The following is a 22,872-nucleotide window of genomic DNA, read 5'->3' as shown; positions in this document are numbered from 1 at the left end:
CAGGCATCTAACTGCCCTTCCACTTTAAAATAATTGGCTACATTTTTTGAGTGGCAGCAAAGTCAGCCAATCAGTGATGAGATTGCAAGTTAAGCTAGTAGGGGGAGCCAAATAGGTGCAAAACCAAAAAAAATCCCCCACCCTTATAGAGCTATCTGAGAGAGGTTTTTAGGAAGCTTTTAAGGCATTACAGACCCAAACAAAAATTTTTTGTCTACATGTCACATCACAGAACATGGATAAATACTCCGTTCAACCATTCTATGTCACCTTTAAAAGATGTCTGTATTCTAATCCTAAGACCTCTATACTTAAAGGAACAGTATGTAAGAAATTAATATCAATTAATCATAAAATGGCTCTGATATGTCACTAGACATTAAGAAATCATGTTCATTTCAAATACTTATATCAATGACAGCAGTGGTCCGGCCAGGATATTGCCATTTAAAAAGTGGAGTTGCAGCCCTCAACTGATGTTTATGTTGTCATTTTGTGTTTTGGCCTGATGCGCCACCCTCCATCTATCAACCAATCACGAAGTCAGAAGTGTTTCGGCATACAGGTTGCCAGCTCTGCTTTAGCGTCCACAGGTGCAGCTAAGTTACGAACGTGTCAGATAGAAAATGTCTAACGTTACCGTTACGAAACCTAAAAGACCTCGGTATGGAAGCGAAATACGTCGTGACAAAGTCCGAAATAGAACAAGGATTTGTATTGGAGATGCATTTGAAAGATGGAGACTGCTGAAAACGGAGAACAATTTGAAGACAGACGCCGTCGTTGCTAATTTTCTCCTGGACAGGTAAGATTAATCTATGTTTGGCTACTTGTACTTACTGTTAATGGACTTTTCAAATGTCCAGGACAGTCAAACAAAGTTATGCATGTTTGTGCATCGTAACGTTACGTTTGCGCATATGGAGGAGGCAATGCATTATTAGAGCCCGTGTCTCTCTCTGTCATTATGCTGAGACGCAATGTGAAACGTAATTGAGAAATGTGTAACGTAATTGCAGCAAGTGAAACGTAATTGAGAAATGTGAAACGTAATTGAAACGTTACCTCGGTAATAATTATTCTTCGTTCGTTATTTGCGTATACTGTGTACTACACATACCGCATCCTGGGGTGCGTTTCCCAAAAGCATCGTTGCTAACCTGTTAGGTAGTTAGTTGGTTGTGAATGGGAAATTGCATTGCATTGCAACCAACAAAGTTCCTCACTTAGTTAGCAACGATGATTTTTGGGAAACGCACCCCTTTATGACCATTGCTAATGTTATTTAGTTACTCTCAATCTTTTCTAATAGGACTGCAAACAACCCTGTGATAGCCATTGGTGTTATTGAACGTCGACATTTTGTTATTTACCCCACGTTATACTCACTGTGGCAGATGTACTATTGGTTATTTATTTGTTAGCCTTATTGTGACAAATGCTTGTCTCTTCAGCTATTATGGCCCCTGCACCTCAACCCCAAGTAAGAGACCGTGGAAGAAGCCCCACCTGACTGCACCGTCACTTTCCAGTATTGAATGTGCATCATCTAAAACACTTTCAAATCGGTCAGTACCACATTGTTTTAATTTCGAATACCATTGCATATTTCGAAACATTTTTGGTCTAAAACAACTACACCATTTACAGAGAGGACCTGCCACCTATTGAGGAAAGACTGGAAGATGAGCGTACCATGGATGCCTCTGAGGTTCTTGAGGAAAGGTAGATAAAGCCTCTCAAGCTTCCTAATATGCCTAATGATAATAAATGATGTTGAACATGTAGTTTAAAATTTTTTTGATTGTGACTGCTGAATTGTTTTCTTTTAGTCTACACAGAACATGAGCATGCAGGATGCTGAATCCCAGCTCATGAATGAGCAGGAAACAGTGGTGTCAAAAGTATTCATATTCATTACTCAAGTAGAAGTATAGATACTAGGGTTTAAAAAGACTTTTGTAGAAGTTGAAGTATCAACTCAAGCTTTTTACTCAAGTAAAAGTGAAAAAGTACTCGTTTCAAAACTACTTAAAGTATAAAAGTAAAAGTAATTTAAGGAAAAAATGTCATTACGGAAAAAAGCCTAGGCTGCACCACAGGGGCCTTTTGTGCACTACCCTATCTCCTCAAAAAAATGTTTCTAAAGGCCATAATAACTATAGTGTTGTATTAAAAATGTTAATGTTAAAAAATTTGGGATGCACTAAGGCCTGGGGTAGGCAACGTCAGTCCTGGTGTGTCGATGTCCTGCAGATTTTAGCTCCAACCCTTATAAAACCTTGGCTACCTGTAGTTTCAGGTGACTTTTTAGACCTTTATTAGTTTGTTCAGGTCTGCTTGATTAGACCTGGAGCTAAACACTGCAGGACATCGGCACTCCATGTTGCCTATCTGTTTCAACCACATATGGTATACCCATTAAAAATGAATGCATTTCAATACAATGCAAACAAATACATATAGGGGTGGTTTCCCGGACAAGGATTAGCTTAATCCAGGACTAGGCCTTAGTTTAATTAGGAAATATAACTAGTTTTAACAAACATGCCTTACTAAAAAACATTGCCTGTGTGCATTTTGAGGCAAAACAAAGAACACTGCTTTATTTTAAGATATGTCAGTGCAAGTTCTTTTCAGTTTGGACAGCTCTTAAAAAATTTTAAGTCTAGGACTAGTCTAATCCCTGTCCGGGAAACCACCCCTAAAGCAGTGGTTCTCAAACTGGGGGCCGCCAGATGGTGCCAGGGGCCCCAGTTTTATAATATATTATGAAATACATTACTTTGGCTGAATCCGAAATCGCATACTTACTGTGTAGGTACTGAATTTCACTGGGTACCTACTTAACGTGCGCTAAGGCAGTATGTACGTTCGCGTTAAGTATGGACAGCATTCGCCATGTTGACGTTATCATGTGACATATGACGTAGTAGACTTGTTCGAGTTCATGCGGAACCACAAGAACCGACAAGAGATTGACATCACAATACCGCGAGAGCAACTCAAAATCAGACTTCTCCGTATGATTTCTGGAATCGCTCTCACGGTACTTTGATGTCATCCAGCTGTTGGTTCTTACAGCGGTGCATAAACTCGAACAAACCTAATAATAGACATGAAAACGTATGCGTGTGTATGAGGGACAGGTGCACTAACACCTGATTGCATCAGTAACTTTATCTGTAACAGTGTTACAGATATATTACACATTATTTTGTAGTGGACAAAATAAGTAAAACAAGCAGATTGTAATTTAATATCGATTGTCAGATGACAGCTGTGCTTGAATACAAACTAGACAATGCAGGCAATGTGATTATATACATTTTAGTGAAGCAATCTCTTGTATTTACTTAAAACAACAGGAAACATGAATAAAAAATAAATAAATAAAACCACCACAATAAATGAAAACGTATAGAAGTGAATACCATATGAAGCAAAACTTTATTCAAATGTATTTTTCTAACAAACCATCACATATTTACTGTCATCTCAACACAGCTGTGACAATTTAACAACTTTATTTTCATGAATCAGCTGAGCACTTTGTGGTATACCCTGACCGGTCTGTGCGTGAAGTCAGGGTTCTGAGGAACAGTCCTAACGTATCGAAATCACCCGATTGGCTGGTATCCGGTCGATTGCTTTGCTTTCCCGTGGCATCATGGGAAAGCTGGGATAGAAGTGTCCATCCGATGCACGCTTCAGAATCTGGGCGGACTCAGTAGGGCATCCGGGGATTTCTCGCCTAATGATTTTATGGATACTGAGGATTCCGACGTACTACTCTGTTCACGTGCTGTTTCCCCTACTACATTTTCAGTAAGTAGGCGGTTTCGGACAATACTTAAGTACACGTTCCTCTGAATCTCGCAAGAAATAGTCCAAAATCCCGCTCATTCTCGCCTACCCTTTTACGTATACTGAGGTTTCGGACATACTATTCGCTCGCCTACTGCTTTTTGCCTACTATATAGTATGGCAGTATGCGGTTTCGGATTCAGCCTTTATTATAAATTCTGTGTAATTAAACCTCAGAAAAATAAGGGTACTAAACAAAAGCAATACATTATAATTGAATATGTTTTGTTTAATTCAATTTTTAAGTTTTAGAATGTTTATGTCATACATTTTCTTGGGGGGGGGGCGCGAAGGAATCCACTGTACACAAGGGAGGCCGCAAAAAAAAAATGTTTGATAACCACTGCATTAAAGAACCATATATGTGTACTACTGAGCATTAACATGTGTTCTATAGAGAGGAAGATATAATGACTAGTTGCCAATAAATATTGTAATGGTGCAAAAAGTCAAACTTCAGAACAGGGCAGCTGCTGGCCAAACTTTTACAGTGGTGCCCTCTTTAGTTAAAAAACAAAAAAATCACGCACAACTATAGTATGTGTGAGAATACAAATATGCTATTGTTATCATTTATAATTGTATTTTGACAGCAACACAAACTACAAATATGCAATTATATATTATAGCCTATATTTCTGCATCAGTACTTGTGTAGCTAATGGACTTTAGTAAACTTTACTTTAGTCAGTATAAATCCAAGCAATTTTGGAGATTTACTAAATGTCTTTATTGTAAGTAAATTAAAAGTCAGGTTGAAGGAAACAGCTGATGTCTATTAACAAAAGCAAAAGTTGGTATGTATGGTTATGTGTTTCATTGATTTATCACTCAAGCATTCAGCTAAGTAGGTTTTGTTAATGCAAATAAAATTGAGGGTAGTTATTAGCATATACAAAACAACGTCTTTAGCATAGATATCTTTGCCATGCTTCAAAACGCAACGCAGCACAATCATGTCATTTAAGTTGAACAACTGAAGTTACATGATATAAATTGGTATTGTTACACTATTTAAATCACACAGATGAGTTGGTGTCAGCAGCCAGTTATACATTTACACAGGCTTGTGAATGTGAACTGACCTGAAAGTGATGCGCGAGTTTTATTTCCTACTTTTCCATTTAAAGACAGAATGCCGCGTTCTGTTACTGTACAAACGGATGGCGGATGATATCAAAGCATCGCGAGAGCAAACTGCTCCGCATGCTTTCTAATCGCTCTCGCGGTTCTTTTATGTTTATCTTTGCAGCGCAATCGAACAAACTTTTCATGATCTGCAGTCAGCTTGGGGGGGGGCGGGAATTGCGTACAAACCAATAGGGAGTCGGAATGGTGTATGTTTATACTTCTCATCCAACCACAATCGAATTCCTCTGTATGATGCAATTTATCAAGATGTAAAAAAAGAAAACAAGCCGAAATTAATAGAAGTAACGAGGCGATTTTTAAAATGTAAGGAGTAGAAAGTACAGATAATTGCGTGAAAATGTAAGGAGTAGAAGTAAAAAGTCGTCTGAAAAATAATTACTCCAGTAAAGTATAGATACCCAAAATATCTACTTAAGTAAGGTAACGAAGTATTTGTACTTCGTTACTTGACACCTCTGGCAGGAGATAAATGACCTAAAGAACAGTCTGTGAGTTACACTGGATTTGACTGTATATTGTGTAACAAGATTTTCTGCTGTGTATTAACCAATATAATTTTCTATCAAATTTGCCAGAATTGATTGGAGTGACAGTGAAGGTGTTCTTAATGATGAGAATATTGAAGCAGATGACAGTGAATATGAGGACCCTCGTATTTGTATTCGGTATGTTACCAATAGATCCTCACAGATTATTGACAATACATAGTCGGTCGGACACTCATTCAATGAAATATGTAAACAAATAAAGATTATAGATGTGAGAAAGACTCTTGAGTTTACAGAATGTAACCTGCTCACGACCAGGTTAGGTTCAAAGAGTAAGTTACCCTGGAAAAAGACTCGTAGTATAAGTTACCTCTTTTTCTGAAACAGGCTTGACTTACACAGCTGATGAGTTTCCCCCATTTCAGGGTTAACATACTCTGAGTTTTCCCTTAAAGGGATAGTTAACGCAAAAATGAAAATTCTGTCATCATTTCCTCATCCTCATGTTGTTACAAACCTGTATAAATATCTTTGTTCTGATGAACACAAAGGAAGATATTTAGAGGAATGTTTGTAACCAAACCGTTTGTGGACCCTATTGACTTCCATAGTGAGGAAAAAGAATACTATGTAAGCAAATAGGGACCACGAACGGACTGGTTACAAACATTTATCAAAATATCTTCAGTCGTGTTCATCAGAACAAAGATATTTATAACAGGTTTGTAACAACATGAGGGTGAGGAAATGATGACAGAATTTTCAATTTTGGGTGAACTATCCCTTTAACCACCTCTCTGAACCTTCAAGATAGTACCTTCAAGATAGTACCTTCAAGATAGCCCCCTCTCTGTATTTGTCATTTTTATTTTATTCATCTGATTGGCTTTCTATCTGTAATTGAGAAATATATCTTTCATGTCTTTAGGTTGGGTGGAGCATTGCAGGCACCACCATGCCTTGACAATCTGCCTGTGATAGATGCCAGTGAGACAATACATGACATCCCGGATGTAGATCCTCCATCAGTCACCTTACCACCACTTGAACAACCTGAACAACCTGACTTTCCTGATACACTGGATGTCATGACTGAAGATGACCTTATCGGGAAACCAGCATCCATCACTTATGAGGTCTGTTTAAAGCAGCTTGCAACATTCCTTGTGCTTCCGGTCCAAAAGTGCCCATACACATGTGACGTCACCCAAGTGGAGTGTCAGTGTCGTCCTCCATTTGAAGTTTCTATTACATGCAGGGGCACTGCAAGCATCATGGAATGGGTAGGCATTATTATCATACTACATTGCAAATAAGTGTAGATTAGTATTGGAGGCAATGGTAATACATTGACAGTGGTTTTCTGAAACTCAATTAACCTTACAGAGTTGTAGTTTGACATAGTGGAATCAATCAATGCTTGTATTTGATAATGCTAAATAGACAAAGTTGTGTCCCATTTATTGTCAGACCTGCCCGATTGGCCACTCTGTGTGGAGATGGACCTCACAGCCCACTGTGAAGTATGGGATGCTGGCAGGGGACTTCATGTTGGCAAACAACATCCTACTCTCAGGAAGCAACTACGCCAAAGTCTCACTTCTGTTTAAGTTTATGAACATGGGGATGGTGGACCGTAGTTCCTTTTTCACAATTCAGGACACGTACAGTGTAGACACTGTGAAGGAGTTTTGGGAGGAGAGGAGGACTGAGGCAATACATCGCCTAAAAGACAAAGAAGTGGTAATAGTAGGTAATGTACACGTTTTATTCATTTAGCTCCAGTAGTATGTTGATATGTCAATTTGATGTTCTGTGAAAATCATTGATTCTTCTTTACAAATTGAATAGCGGATGGAAGAATGGACAGCCCTGGACATTGCGCCCAGTACTGTACATACACTGCCATGGAGAACGATTCCAGGGAAATAATCTCTGTCATCACTGTGGACAAAAGGGAGACTGGGCGAAATTCTGTGATCATGGAGAGAGAGGCATTTGTGCGGACGGTCGACAGTCTTTTGAATGAAGTGAGACTAGTGGAGGTCTGCACTGATGCCCATGTCCAGATCTCTGCCCTAATGAGTAAGTTGGCACTGAAATTGTGTGTTACTTGTATAATTATAAAAACTTTTTTGGGGGGCCATTAGTTTACTAATTGTTCATGTTATTTTTCCAAATAAGACAAAGGAAAATACAAACACCTTGGGCTGCAGCACAGCTAGGGGTGTAACGGTACGTGTATTCGAACCGGACCGTTTCGGTTCAGGGCTTTCGGCACGGTGCACACGTGCACCGAAAGGCCGAATGCATTTTGTGTGCGCCTGTGCGGAACATAATACGTGCGTTTCCGCACGAACATATTAAGTGGCGGAAGTCTCCGCGTTCAGCGCAAGTCTTCTGTCAAACATATAACATAATTCGGCCCGCAGAAAGATTTTTATTTACTTAGTTGTATATCCGTTTGATTGTTGATGTAAACGTTTACGTGTCGTATCTAAAAGCGCATGTTAAACGCGTGTCAACGCGCTGCTTTGTTCTTTCAAAAGTGCGTGAGAGGATGCGCGTCTTTCGTTGCTACGCAATCATGAGACGCGCTTTCTGTGACAGCGAGAATAAGGAATGCGTGATCAGATTTTTCATCTGCACCTCATGTCAATCATATCATTGTCACAATGCGATCAGCTGGTCGGGACAGAGAAGAGCTGTAACCCGGGGTTACTTAGCTGTCACTCAGCTGCGGAGGGGTTCGTAAGTAAAGTCACAGCTTACATTGATGACACAAGCAGAGATTAGGAGAAATGTGCAAAAGATCAAAGATGGCTATGTATGCAGCTCACTAATCTCAAAATGAGTGTATAATAAGTATATCATCATGTTGCTTGCTATGCAGTTACACATAGAGCAGTAATATTATTTTTATACAGAGATGGTACATAACCAATTCAATTCTGTGAGTTAAACAATCCAAAATAAATCAAAACACAAAATTTTTGGTGGCAAAAATGTAGGCTAATAGTTTATAAATGTATTCAGGAATTGAATTTGTTAGTTCAAGGTTTTAGTAGAAAAAGTTTAAGAGAAGGTTAAGAAAAGAGTTACCTTCTGTTATAAAATAATGTAAAAAAGAACTTTGCAGTAGTATTTTATTTATTATTTTTTTATTTTATATATATTTTATATGTTATATTTTAATAAAAAGTGTTTAAAAAGTGTAAACAAATTGTAAAAAAATGTTTATAGTAATAAACAACCTGCAGTTTAATGTTTGCATTTCTCCCTTACTGTACCGAAAATGAACCGAACCGTGGCTTCAAAACCGGGGTTCGCACCGAACCGTGATTTTTGCGTACCGTTACACCCCTAAGCACAGCTTGGATATGTGGCATGGGGCCAAGAATTTGGCAAAAAGGATCCATGCTGTAAGTTCAGCTGCTATTGCAATGGCTTGATTTTCAGCATGACGATCTACCTAATTTGAGTTATGTAATAATGATGACTGTTATGTCTACCCCAGGCTGTCAGGAATTGTCAAGAAAGTTCAGGAATCAGAGTCTCAAATGCGGGATCAAAAAGTTTATTAATGAAAATAACACTGAGTCTGTAGGGATACGCTTGAAGACGAAGCACCCGACAAATTTCAGATAGACAGAAAATATAAATCCACACTAGTCCACAATCCACAGGGGAAAGAGTCTCTCACACTGCACCGCCGAAGAAGTCCAATAGTGACGAGGAGGTCCACCCACTTCCGATGACGTCACACTATAGGAAGCCGAAGACAGCTGGTATACGCTTGAAGACGAAGCAACCAACTGCGCGAAAACTCAGGAAACTAGACACACTGACAGTAATCCACTGACCAAACACACAGGATCGAGAATCCTGGACAGAGACAAGAGTCCGGATGTCGGCGATTGAACCTGGGGCGAGAGCAGAGATGGTGAGATAAATAACAGCGGACTGATCTACCTGGACAGGGAGCGAGACAGTAACCAACCGGGAACAATGAGCGCGTGACAAAGGACAAAACGCAAGACTATAAAAAGACCAAAAGGAATAGGACACGTCTGGGAAACAATCAGAGAAACGAATGGGAGGAGCGAGTGCACACGTGAGGAACCAACATCAAAGGTAAACAAACAGACACACATACACTGCCGATCACCCAGGTGCCATGACAGTACCCCCCCCCAGGGCCGGCACCGGACGGACCTGGAGGAGGCTCACCTCGTCGCCGACGGAAATCCTCGATCAGACCAGGATCCAGCACATCCCGAGCCGGAACCCAACACCTCTCCTCCGGACCGTAGCCCTCCCAGTCCACTAAATACTGAAAACCTCTGCCCCTGCGACGAACATCTAGTAATCTCCTAACCGTATAGGCAGGAGCACCATCCACTAGACGGGGGGCGGGAGGGTTGGGGGCAGAGACAGGGGAAAAATTACTGGCAAAAATCACAGGTTTAACCTTGGATACATGAAAAACAGGGTGAACCCGACCAAGAGTAAGTGGTAACTTGAGCTTCACTGCTACCGGACTAATGACCTTAACAATACTGTATGGCCCAATGAAACGCGGAGCCAGCTTTCGAGAAGGCTCACGGAGAGGCAAATCTTTGGTAGAAAGCCATACCTTTTGTCCACACATATAACGAGGTGGAGGTCGTCGGTGGCGGTCAGCCGCAACTTTGGTCCGTCTGGAGGATTGTAATAAAAGGTCTTTAGCTCTTTTCCACGTGCGTTTGCACCTGCGGACAAAAGCTAATGCAGACGGAACCGCTGCATCGGGTTCCTGTGATGGGAAAAGGGGAGGTTGATAACCGATAGATAGTTCAAACGGTGACATACTAGTAGAAGCGACAGGAAGAGAATTTTTGGAGTACTCAACCCACGGGAGCTGTTGGCACCAAGAATTCGGATATTGTGACGACAGACAGCGAAGCGTTTGACCGAGATCCTGATTAGCCCGTTCACATTGCCCATTGGTCTGTGGATGATAACCAGAAGACAAGCTGGCAGTGGCGCCGATCTGTCTACAAAACTCCTGCCAAAACCGGGAAATAAACTGAGGACCCCTATCTGAAACCACATCAGTCGGAAGACCATGTAAACGAAAAACGTGGTTGATCAGAACCTGAGCCATCTCCTTGGCAGAAGGAAGTTTAGGTAAGGGAATAAAATGAACCGCTTTGGAGAAACGATCCACCACAGTCAAAACGACAGTGTTACCATCAGATGCCGGTAAGCCGGTGACAAAATCAAGGGCTATATGTGACCAGGGGCGGGAAGGGATGGGCAAAGAATTGAGCAGACCAGCGGGAGGCTGATTAGATGCTTTGCTACGAGCACACGTAGAACAGGCTAATACAAACTGTCTGATGTCTGTAGCCATAGAAGGCCACCAAAAACGTTGGCGGACGGCAGCCAACGTTCTCCGAATACCTGGATGGCCGACAAATCTGGATTCATGGCCCCACCGGATGACATCGGAACGTAAATACTCAGGAACCCACAGACACCCCGCTGGACACCCATCCGGCCTTTCCTCCTCTCGTCCGGCCTCTCTCACCCGCTGCTCGATTCCCCAAACGAGGGCACCGACCACCCTGCCCTTAGGAAGAATGGTTTCGGTCCGCTCAGACTCGGAATGACCGAACAGACGGGAGAGAGCATCAGGTTTAGTATTTTTGGAGCCAGGCCGGTACGAGAGGGTGAAATTAAAACGGTCAAAGAAAAGTGCCCAACGAGCCTGCCTAGATGTTAACCTTCTGGCCGAACGGATATATTCTAAGTTCTTATGATCCGTCCAGACCAGAAAGGGCTCCGAGGTTCCCTCCAACCAGTGACGCCACTCACCCAGCGCGAGTCTAACCGCCAGCAGCTCCCTATTACCTATGTCATAATTTCGTTCCGCTGGGTTTAACCGGTGAGAGAAAAAAGCACACGGATGTACTTTCCCGTCAATGGACGACCGCTGTGATAGAACGGCACCTACCCCGACATCAGAAGCATCTACCTCCACTATAAATTGTTTTGCCGGGTCAGGAATAGAGAGGACCGGAGCAGAAATGAAACAGGACTTTAATTCATCAAAGGACTCCTGAGCCTCCTTATTCCAGCGGAAACACACTTTAGAGGAGGTGAGAGCAGTGAGAGGTTTAGCGATCTGACCAAAGTTTCTGATGAAACGCCGGTAAAAATTGGCGAACCCCAGAAAACGCTGAAGCTCTTTACGAGTGTCGGGCACTGGCCATTCGGTGACCGCTTTAACTTTAGCGGGATCGGGGCGAATCTCTCCCTCAGCAATAACGAAACCCAGAAACGAAACTGACACCCTGTGGAACTCGCACTTCTCCGCCTTAACAAAAAGTTGGTTCTCTAAAAGCCGTTGTAAAACTTGGCGAACATGCTGAGTGTGTATCTGCATGGAGGGAGAAAAGATGAGAATGTCATCAAGATACACAAAGACAAAATTATTAATCATGTCTCCCAGCACTTCATTTACCATAGTTTGGAAAACAGCCGGTGCGTTACAAAGACCAAATGGTAAAACGCAGTATTCCCAGTGTCCTGATGGTGTATTGAAAGCTGTCTTCCACTCATCGCCCTCCTTAATACGTACCAAATGATAAGCGTTACGCAAATCTAATTTGGTAAACACGCGTGCTCCCTGAAGTAATTCAAAAGCTGATGACATTAAAGGCAAGGGGTACTTGTTCTTAACAGTAATGTCATTAAGCCCTCTATAATCAATGCACGGACGAAGAGAACCGTCTTTCTTTTTAACAAAGAAAAATCCAGCACCGGCTGGAGACGAGGAGCGGCGAATGAGACCGGCATTAAGCGCTTCATTAATGTACTTATCCATAGCCTCTCTTTCAGGTTTAGAAAGGGAAAAAACACGACCCTTAGGCGGAAAAGTACCTGGGAGGAGATCGATAGAACAATCGTACGACCGGTGAGGAGGTAAAGAGGTGGCCCGAGCCTTGCTGAACACCTGGTGCAGATCTGAATACTCCGCCGGGACCCCCGAGAGATCGGCAGCAGGAATCTGAAAAGTAGAACAAACAGAAGCAGAAGGAGCAGGACCAAGACACGAAACATGACACGAAGACTTCCAAGACAAGACAATATTGTTCTGCCAATCAACGTGAGGATTATGTTTAGTTAACCAGTCATGCCCCAAAATAATGGGAGAATTACATGACTGTAACAGATAGAATTCAATGTCCTCACGATGATTGCCAGAAACATACAGACCTACAGGGGGAGTGCGATGGGTGATTACTGCCATATGCTGACCCTTTAACGTCCAGGCAGAGAGAGAAGAGGTTAAAGGGATAGCAGGAATACCCCAAGATTCAGCCAACCTGGCATCCAAGAAACTTGCCTCCGCACCAGAATCCAGCAATGCCTGTGAATTAAAATCAGAGTGGTTATATTTCAAAATTACAGGCAATAAGGTGCGGTTTACGGGAGAATCAAAGGATGAAACGCCCACCGATACTCCCGGGTTTATCGGCGGGCACCCCCTTTTACTGGACACGCAGCGACTAAATGCCCCGCCTTACCGCAGTAGAGGCACAATCCATTATTCAAGCGACGTTGTCGTTCGCTGCCGGTAAGGCGGAGCCTACCCAATTGCATGGGTTCCTCAAGTTCAGACGGTGAAACAGGTGTAACAGGTGAAACCGAAGACTCAAATGCCACAGTAAAGCGACGAAATGACTGGCGAAGGTCTCGTTGACGCTGACGAGTCTCTATGCGTAATGCCATGTCAATCGCAGCCTCCAATGACGTAGGTGGGTCCCGTGCAGCGACTTCATCCTGGATGTGCGGGTTGAGACCCTCAAGGAACTGAGCTCGGAGAGCAGCATCATTCCATCCACAAGTGACAGCCAAGGTCTTAAAGGTGATAGCGTAGTCAGTGACGGAAGAATCTCGTTGTAATAATCGCACTAATTCAGCTGCTGCCATGTCACCTTGTAGAGATCGATCGAAAAGTCTCAGCATTTCGTCCTTGAGGGCCTCGAACGAAGCCGTGCACGGGGCCTGGACCTCCCAAACAGCCATTCCCCAGTCTCTCGCCCTCCCCGTGAGCAGCGTGAGAACAAACGCCACTCTGGAAACAGACGCTGCAAACCTCCGGGGCTGGAGAGCGAAGACCAGGGAGCACTGCTGAAGGAAGGCCCGGCAGGTGTTAGGGTCGCCGTCATACGTAGGCGGTGTGGCCGCGTGTGGCTCGCGATCTGTGCTGGATGGTGTAACAGCGGGAACAGGAAGATGAGATTCTCCGACCGGTGGGCTGATCTGATCTAAACGGTTGGTTAGCTCCGTGAGCCGATCGGAGAGAAGGCGGAAATCTCTGGAGGCTGCATTCAGGAGAGAGGAATGCCGATCGATGACTGCCCCCTGCTGGTTAAGTGCGGTCTGTACAGGGTCCAAAGCCTCCGCGCCCGCAGACTCCATATCTGACGCGCTCATTTGTCAGGAATTGTCAAGAAAGTTCAGGAATCAGAGTCTCAAATGCGGGATCAAAAAGTTTATTAATGAAAATAACACTGAGTCTGTAGGGATACGCTTGAAGACGAAGCACCCGACAAATTTCAGATAGACAGAAAATATAAATCCACACTAGTCCACAATCCACAGGGGAAAGAGTCTCTCACACTGCACCGCCGAATAAGTCCAATAGACGAGGAGGTCCACCCACTTCCGATGACGTCACACTATAGGAAGCCGAAGACAGCTGGTATACGCTTGAAGACGAAGCAACCAACTGCGCGAAAACTCAGGAAACTAGACACACTGACAGTAATCCACTGACCAAACACACAGGATCGAGAATCCTGGACAGAGACAAGAGTCCGGATGTCGGCGATTGAACCTGGGGCGAGAGCAGAGATGGTGAGATAAATAACAGCGGACTGATCTACCTGGACAGGGAGCGAGACAGTAACCAACCGGGAACAATGAGCGCGTGACAAAGGACAAAACGCAAGACTATAAAAAGACCAAAAGGAATAGGACACGTCTGGGAAACAATCAGAGAAACGAATGGGAGGAGCGAGTGCACACGTGAGGAACCAACACCAAAGGTAAACAAACAGACACACATACACTGCCGATCACCCAGGTGCCATGACACAGGCTTCACAGGTCAAGGGGCAGTCCAGTTTGAGCAGTTGGCTGAAAGATGTTGTCAACCACTTTTGGTGGTGCTGCAAAACAGCTGATACTTACCAGGAGTTCCTTGTAAGATGTTATGGTTTGAAAATTAGTTGTCATTTAAAAAGAATATTGTCTGACAGTAACATGCATTCTTATTAGACATACCTTGTTGGCAAAGAGAATAAGTAAGGATGGTTCCTTGATGTTGGAAATTGGCTTATTCAGTAGTTAGCTTCTCAGAGGTGTCATTGTGGTCAATCATGTGACCCACTTTAAGGAACATGCCCAGATTTTCGAAATTTAGGTTATTCACTGTATCCCCCAGAGTTAGATAAGTCCATACATACCTTTCTCATCTCCGTGCGTGCTATAACTCTGTCTGACAAAAATGCAAAAAAAAATTCTATTTATATGTTGTGATTTCTATAGTCACATCGTGTACAAATAACAAGGTCATATAAGACACAGAGATCTTTTAACAGAATACATACTGGGAACTATATTCTCAGAAAGCAAAGCACTGCTACTTGGGCGGAGTGATTTGCTCACAGCACCCGAGAATCCCCTGGTGAGGAGCAGAGAGTTCGGTCAGAGTTGTGCAAATCACTCCGCCCAAGTAGGAGTGCTTCGTCTTCAGAGAATATAGTTCCCAGTATGTATACTGTTAAAAGATGTCTGTGTCTCATATCACCTTGTTATTTGTACATGGTGTGACTTTACAAATCACAACACATAAATAGGAAAATGTTGCGTTATTTTGTCACTTATTGGGAGCAGTTATGATAGCTGGAGCCATTCACTTCCAGTCTTTGTGCTAAGCTAAGCTAGCGGTGGGTGCATCAGACAGAGTTACAGCACGCACGGAGATGATAAAGGTATGTATGGACTTATCTAACTCTGAGGAATACGGTGAATAAGCTAAATTCCCAAAATCTGGTCGTGTTCCTTTTAAAGGGATAGTTCACCCTAAACCAGTGCTTCTCAAATAGTGGGGCGGGACCCCCGGGGGGGCTCGAAGCGACACCAGGGGGGGCGCCCGAGACCCCGGGGAAAATACTTTCAGGAAGTGATTTTTTTGCACTGTCACTTAAAGACATTACACCCCAATCACGCTGATAAGCCGCTTGAGTTTTTATTATTATTTATTGATTATATATAAAGTTATTCTTTGTTGTAAGTTGATCGATATTTCTATTTTTGTGTTTTCTTTAATGTTAATATGTTTTGCAGATGTGTCATTTTATAGACAAATTATACTATTTACAGTCGCAGCGGAGAGTTGGGGGGCGCGAAATGTTTACTTCTTCCTGGGGGGGGCGTGACAGAAAGTAATTGAGAAGCACTGCCCTAAACTGAAAATTCTATCATCATTTAATCATCCTCCTGTAGTTCTAAACCTGTATGCCATTCTTTTTTCTGATGAAAACAAAAGAAGATATTTTAAGGAATGATGGTAAACGCACAGCATATAGTCTCCATTGACTTCCATAGCAGAAAAATAAATCTAAGTATTGTGATAAATGGGGAAGATAGTTTTATAAATTATGGTTAGCACACAGTTGGTGTACTTAAAAAATTTACATCAAGTTTTTCATTCCTACTATGGAAGTCGATGGACACCATATGCTGTGCGTTTACCATCATTCCTTAAAATACCTTCTTTTGTGTTCATGAGAACAAAGAAATTCATACATTTAAATGATGAGTACATGATGACAGAATTTTCATTTTTGGGTGAACTATCCCTTTAAATTACAGTACTTACAAACAGCATCATCATTAGTAATGAATTATGTACAATGTGCATGCTTGTTTTTGTCTGTACATTATATTTTTATATTATGTCTAGGAGCTATGGCTTGGGCTCCTACATCATGTGACAAATGAACACAGTTGGGTGCTGGGAGGCTGCCAGCATGCAGACTTAGAATCTGGTGGAACGCAACAGTGGCTTGAGCGAGGCTCCAGAGCACACGAGGCCCTGAAGAGCATCGTTAGAAACAAGCGGTGGTTAAATGAGGTCCACAAATACCTAAACTTTAGGTAATTTAATGAGAATGTATATATGCTGTAACTAAAAAGTGATTTTCCAAATCCTACAAAATGTTACTTCTCATCCACCTCCCACAGGTCCACTGCTGATCTGGAGTCCTTTCAAAACCATATTTTAATGTACGCTAGCAAGCGCACAGCATTTAGCCCTCCTGTCTTTGAGGCCAGGATGCTCCTTGCAGCGATGGACTATAATTACCACAAGGACCGTCCAGAATTCTGCAAATCTGATGGAAGCAATCTGTCACTTGCTCATTTCTACATAGGGTGGTCAAGGTCAAGGCCACTTTATTATCCCCGAGGGGCAATTTGGAGTACAGCACGCAGTAACACATATACAAATATACAAATCAACTTCAATAAATAGACAAATAACAATTAACATCACCACAGTACTACATAATTTAAAGGATGCTGTTAACAATAGGGATAACAGACGGGATGAATGACTTCCTCAGTCTATTTGTTTTGCATCTCATCAGACTATATCTGCGCCCAGAGGGTAGGATCTGGCCTTATGCAGATAATTTAGGTCATCTAATGGTGTACCCGCAATTTTGCTGCAAACCTTCACAATACCTTGCATGCGGGTTTTCTGTTTAGTAGAAAGTGACCCGTGCCAAAAAATAAAAGAGAAAGTAAGAACTGATTCAATAAAACAAGAATAAAACATTTTCATAAAAACAGTATCAACATTAAACCTACGAAGCGTACGCAGAAAATATATACGCTGATGTGCTTTTTTACACACACCCTCAACTTGTGACTCAAAGCACAGTTTATTGTCGATCAACGTCCCGAGGGATTTATACTGCTGTACGAGCTCAATTGGTTGATTGTCCATTACAACTGGGGGAAAGACAGGAGAGTTCCTTCTGAAATCAATGCTCATCTCTTTAGTTTTTGCCACATTAATGTGTTATGCTGGGTACACACCAGAAGATTTTTTACATCTTATAAGATTTTAAAAATGTGATGGACCACAAACTTGAGGATAAAAAATCCTAGATTTATCCGTTTTGCTCTTAAAGTGTGTGGTGTGCCATTATGTGTTAAAGACAGCACACCACACACAAACAGATTTTTAATCAGAGTCTCGACTGTGAACACAGGAAATCCCACAAAATCTCGCAAGACTTCAAAACAAGCATGGCGGACGATATGCAGGAAGACATTTCAATGATAGTGCTTGGAATAATTTTTACAAGACACGTTGTATAAACATTCGTGCTGTTGCCACAAATCAACAAGCTGATCCTCCATCTCTGCTGTCCACATCAACTTCACTTTGGCCGTTTCTCAATCCGAAGGCTGTAGCCTGCTGAGGTCGCATATGCAGGCTGCATACGTCATGAAACCTGGTTTATTCAAGTTAACTGAGCATTACATTCACAAGTCATAAGTTTATTAAAACAATATACAATGAACAACGAATAATAGCCAATTTTATATATTCTGAAATAAGACAGTCTTGATGATGTATATACAGCCTGGAAATGAGACCTACGGATTGAGAAGCGGCCTTTGTGGTGCATCATGACTGCTTCCGTCTTCCCTCATCTCGCTTTCTGATTGGATATGGTTTCGTTTCACGTGATAATCTCAATAGCGTGCTTGCGTTTGTCCTCGGGATTCCCCACACACATCAGGATTTCGCGATCGGCGCGGCTCTGACGTTCTTCCGAGCAGGTTCGGACACTCTTAACACACCTCACATGAAGGGACAATCTGATAAGATAATCTGTGAAACCTTCGCACTACTCGGGACATAGCTAGGATTGTCGGAAGGGGGGAAATCGGCCCAAAATCAGCCCGATTATCTTTTGGTGTGTACCCGGCTTAAAAAGAAGATTTACACCAATCAAAAAACTTGTCTGTTATAGGGCCGTGTTCAGGGTCGTCACTACTAAGGAGGGACACAATAACAGTATCATCCGCAAATTTAATAATATGACGACGTTCATAGTGACTTTGGCATGCATTAGTGTATAAAACAAATAAAAGAGGGGAGAGGACACAGCCCTGAGGAGACCCGGTAGAAGATAAAAGGGCATCTGATAAAACAATGTTCACTCTCACCCTTTGTGACCTTGTTGTTAAAAAATCCATCAGCCAGCAGATCAGTCCATTGTCAATGTTAAAAATATTCTTTAGCCTGTCTGCTAAAACATAAGGCTGAATGCTGTTAAAAGCAGAGGAGAAATCAATAAATAGTAAACGAACAAAGGACCTAGCCTCCTCAAGATGTTTTAAAACCATATTTAAAAGCTTGCCTGTTGCGTCATCCACACCTCTGCCCAACCTATAAGCAAACTGGAGAGGGTCTAACTTATCCTGTACAGCATCCATAAGTGCATCCTTCACTAGCCTTTCAAAACTTCATAACAAGATATGTAAGTGCTACTGGTCTAAAGTCATTGAGGGTCCTGGGAGTATTGGTCTTAGGCACAGGAACAATTATTGAATCCTTTCAAAGACAGGGGACCATATGCAGCTGTAAGGACAACTTGAAGATAAAACAAAAAATGTCTGACAGCTGAACAGCACAGTTCTTCAAAACCCTACCCCCAATCCCATCAGGACCTGGGCTTTTCCGTGCTTTAATACCACGAAAGAGTTTCGAGACTATACAGTTATCAATGTGCACAATATTACTTACAGGAATTCAATCAGCATTTTTCTCCTCACTAAAATCATAAACATTAAAACGATTATAAAAAACATTCAATTCATTAGAAAAATCAAGGTCAGTTTTCCCAGCTAGAGAAATGGAACATTGTTTGGATTGCAACCTATAATGGTTTTCACGCCCTCCCATGCAGGACGTGAATTCCCATCACGCAACAAGTTTTCCACTTTATATGCACACTTAGCAAGCTTAAGTTCCTTCTTCACCTGTTTTGAAAGTGCTCTGTGCTGTATCATGTCGCCCTGAATAAAGCTAATATTCCTCTGATTAATTATACTTTTGACTGATTTGGAGACCCAAGGTTTATTATTTGGATAAATGGTGAAGGATTTCTGTGGAATAATTGTTTCCTCACAAAAAGATATATAGGCAGACACCGTTTCTGTCAGTTCATTTAAATCCAGGCAGGCATTTTTAAACACATCCCAATCAGTGATAGTAAAACAGTCTTGGAGGCACTGAATAGAGTCTTCTGACCATACCTGAACAGATCTTCGTTCCGTTTTGAGTCTCTTCAGGACCGATTTATACGTAGGAACCAAATAAACAACATTATGGTCTGACGATTCAAGAGGAGGTCTGCGAAAAGATTTGTAAGCCCCTTTAACCGTCCCATAACAGAGGTCCAAACACTTTGAATAACGGGTGGGGCAAGTGACGTACTGATAGAAATTACAGAGAGACTTCCCTGGTTTACAGTTATTAAAATCACCCATTATAAAAATCGGCGCATCAGGGGAAATCCCCTGAAGCCGCTGCACAGAAATGGCCATGGCTTGCGTGGCCATATCAACGTTAGCCTTCGGATGGATATAAACAAGAGTCACAAATAATTGGGGGAATTCCCTCGGAAGATAAAAAGAACGTAAGGATACAGAGAGGAGTTCAATGTCTGGTGTACACAGTGACTCTCTGACAACCACTGTGTTACACCAACTATTGTTCACATACAGACACAGACCCCCGCCAAGTGACTTCGGTCACTGCAGGGTCTCTGTCCGAGCGATAGGGAGCTCCAAAACCGCTGATCTCCAAATCAGACTGAATGTCATGATCCTTAAGCCACGTTTCTGTGAAGGCGAGAAGACAGGCGTTGCTATACTCCGATAGAAACCTCCAAGGTGGCCATTCATGCTGTTCCGGCGGACACGTCCCGAACATGTTTTCGGGTGCGTTTTCCGGAAGTCGCGTTGTTCGACCGCATACTTCATGGAGGTTCTCACATTTAAAACATATTAGAAAATTAAGATGTATTTCTTTTAAGACAACATATAATCATTGTGGTTTCATTCTTACCTTGAAATGTAACGGTTGCTTTTCTGAAATTGAACCCAAAATATTAAACCTTGATGACATATGCGGTCGACCAACGTGACTTTTGGAGAACGCACCAGAAAACATGTTCGGGACATGTCCGGCAGAACTGGCATGAATGGTCACCCTACTTCTACATGCTATTATTTTGAACAATTATACCAGATTACAACACCAATGAAAAAATATAAAACATGGCCCTTGGAATGTAAATTAATTCTTCCCTCTGCATTTTGCTTCTATTTCATATACAGAAGGCTGTACAAGAAGAATGCTCGCAGGTATATGCTTTACACTGTGAAGGTATCCAAGACGTATGGCTACATCCCAGAACTGCAAGCTAGGATCCTTCAAAAGAGATTAGTTGGTAAGGGGATGCCCAGACGGAGGACACTACGACCTGATGACCCCAGAAGGTATGGCCCACTTCCCCCTGTGCTGGTACCAGCCATTGAGGAACTCCTGCACACCCAAGTCAGGAGAGGTCTTGGTAGGTTGAATGCAGAATTCTTTTTTTTTTTTTGGACCTTCGCCTACATGCCACACAACAAGTCAGATGTGATGCATAACACATCTAAGTTTGAAATAAACTAACTTCAGTCTTTATTTTGCTCTCCTTAGTATCAGCATTCCGGACTGAAGACCCGTGAAGCCCAGTTTCCATAGCCTCACAACCCCTGACTATGTTCATTGCCATGCAACCTTTTCTGTCAACAGTACAGAGCAGCTGAGTTTAGTTATGTATTTACACTGTTTAACCTTTATAATTATACCATTTTTGTTACTGTTTCTCTACATTGTAAAAAGCATAGCATTGTTATTCTGAATAAATTATTTTTATTGAAATAACAAGGAAGGCTCTTTACAAACAAATATAAAAAATATAAAATCAGAAAACAATTAAAAGTGTATATATACAACAACAAATAACTGAAAGTAAACTGTTCACGGTACAGTGACATCAAATGGTGGGTACAAAGCCAGTGTACTGGCCCTGGGGGTCGGGGTATTTGTCCCTTATTCTCCATATGCAGCAGCTTGGAATAGCACGACGGTTACCCTGACCGAGTGACCCATGCTGCCAAAAGATGTACTGACGATAAGCAATATATCTAAATTGTCTGTTATCATCTCCTGGCTCTCTAACTTCAGCTACCACAAACACATCATTTCTGTAATCTCTATGTATACGCAAATAACCATCTTCCAGACAATACAGATCAAAATGTGACAATTTGCTGATGCAGTCGTCAGGTCCGTGGCCACAGCATTTCCTTCCAGCATCATTACGTGGGGATCTGCTATTCAATGGAGGAAGCGCATAAAAAACTAATCAAGGGTTCCAGGAGAAGACCTGGGTTGCTAGTGCTTTTAACCTCATTTCACTCATGCCCTGTAAACAAACCACAAAAGAAAGTTTGGCATTTACATTAGATTAAAACTACAAAAGATGCTTACATTGATTCAAATGGTGACATTTATAATATATCTTTATAATAATATTAAATAATAATACTAATAATCTTATATAATAGTATTATCTTGGTATATATGTTATTACAAGCCATAATGTTAGTGCAGTCAAAATGTTTAGCATACTCTGGAAACACAAACCTCTGTCCGAACCCTTTTTTGCATCATCTGAACTCTGTTCTCTTCCTCTGCATCTCTGCCTCCTCTCCATCCTCTGCGGCCAACTACTGCACTTGGACCTGCATTATCTCTTCCTCTCGCACCTCTTTGGCATCTGTCACCAACAGGACCTGCACTCTGTCCTCTTCCACCTGTCTGACCTCTTCCACCTGTCTGACCTCTGCCACCTGGTCTGTCTTCTCCCTCTACATTCTCTCCTTCTCTCGACTCTGTGTCTCCTGGATCAATACCTGCGCGCTCTCCTCTTGTCCCTCTACCTTTTGCTCTTCTTTTCCTTGGTCTGCGCCTCCTCTCACCTTGCCAGCTATCATCAGCCTCACTTAGGACAGCGGGCACCTCATAACTGAGGTCCGCATCAGACTGAAACTAGAGAGAGCAACTAGAGAGAGACAAGTGCTACCACAAAATAAAAACTGTACCTGTTTGGTCTATACAGTAAATCACTGATGGTTTGGAAACAGCAGGCGCATTATCACTTGCTTT

The 22,872-nt window shown here is 42.2% G+C and overlaps 1 protein-coding gene across 1 annotated transcript; it reads left to right on the top strand.

Moving 5' to 3' along the window:
* The first annotated feature begins 1,844 nt into the window (after window positions 1–1,844).
* On the top strand, window positions 1,845–17,427 carry LOC129431721 (uncharacterized). The gene is made up of 11 exons (XM_073874678.1): window positions 1,845–1,904; window positions 5,482–5,507; window positions 5,595–5,684; window positions 6,436–6,790; window positions 6,978–7,260; window positions 7,359–7,592; window positions 7,692–7,730; window positions 8,883–8,929; window positions 14,661–14,765; window positions 16,531–16,724; window positions 16,812–17,427. Exons 1-11 carry the CDS (start codon window positions 1,845–1,847, stop codon window positions 17,098–17,100), a joined length of 1,722 nt encoding a protein of 573 aa, XP_073730779.1. The 3' UTR covers window positions 17,101–17,427.
* Window positions 17,428–22,872: the final 5,445 nt, after the last annotated feature.

Source organism: Misgurnus anguillicaudatus, chromosome 12 (genome assembly GCF_027580225.2).
Source record: "Misgurnus anguillicaudatus chromosome 12, ASM2758022v2, whole genome shotgun sequence".
NCBI classification, from domain to species: domain Eukaryota; kingdom Metazoa; phylum Chordata; class Actinopteri; order Cypriniformes; family Cobitidae; genus Misgurnus; species Misgurnus anguillicaudatus.
This window is presented reverse-complemented; position numbering and strand designations above follow the sequence as displayed.

Excerpts from the sequence above, each read along its gene's own strand:
- LOC129431721 (XM_073874678.1), top strand. The coding sequence starts at position 1,845 with ATGAGCATGCAGGATGCTGAATCCCAGCTCATGAATGAGCAGGAAACA. Across the intron at positions 5,508-5,594 it reads AATGACCTAAAGAACAGTCT|AATTGATTGGAGTGACAGTG; the intron begins GTGAGTTACACT and ends CAAATTTGCCAG. Across the intron at positions 6,791-6,977 it reads CTGCAAGCATCATGGAATGG|ACCTGCCCGATTGGCCACTC; the intron begins GTAGGCATTATT and ends ATTTATTGTCAG.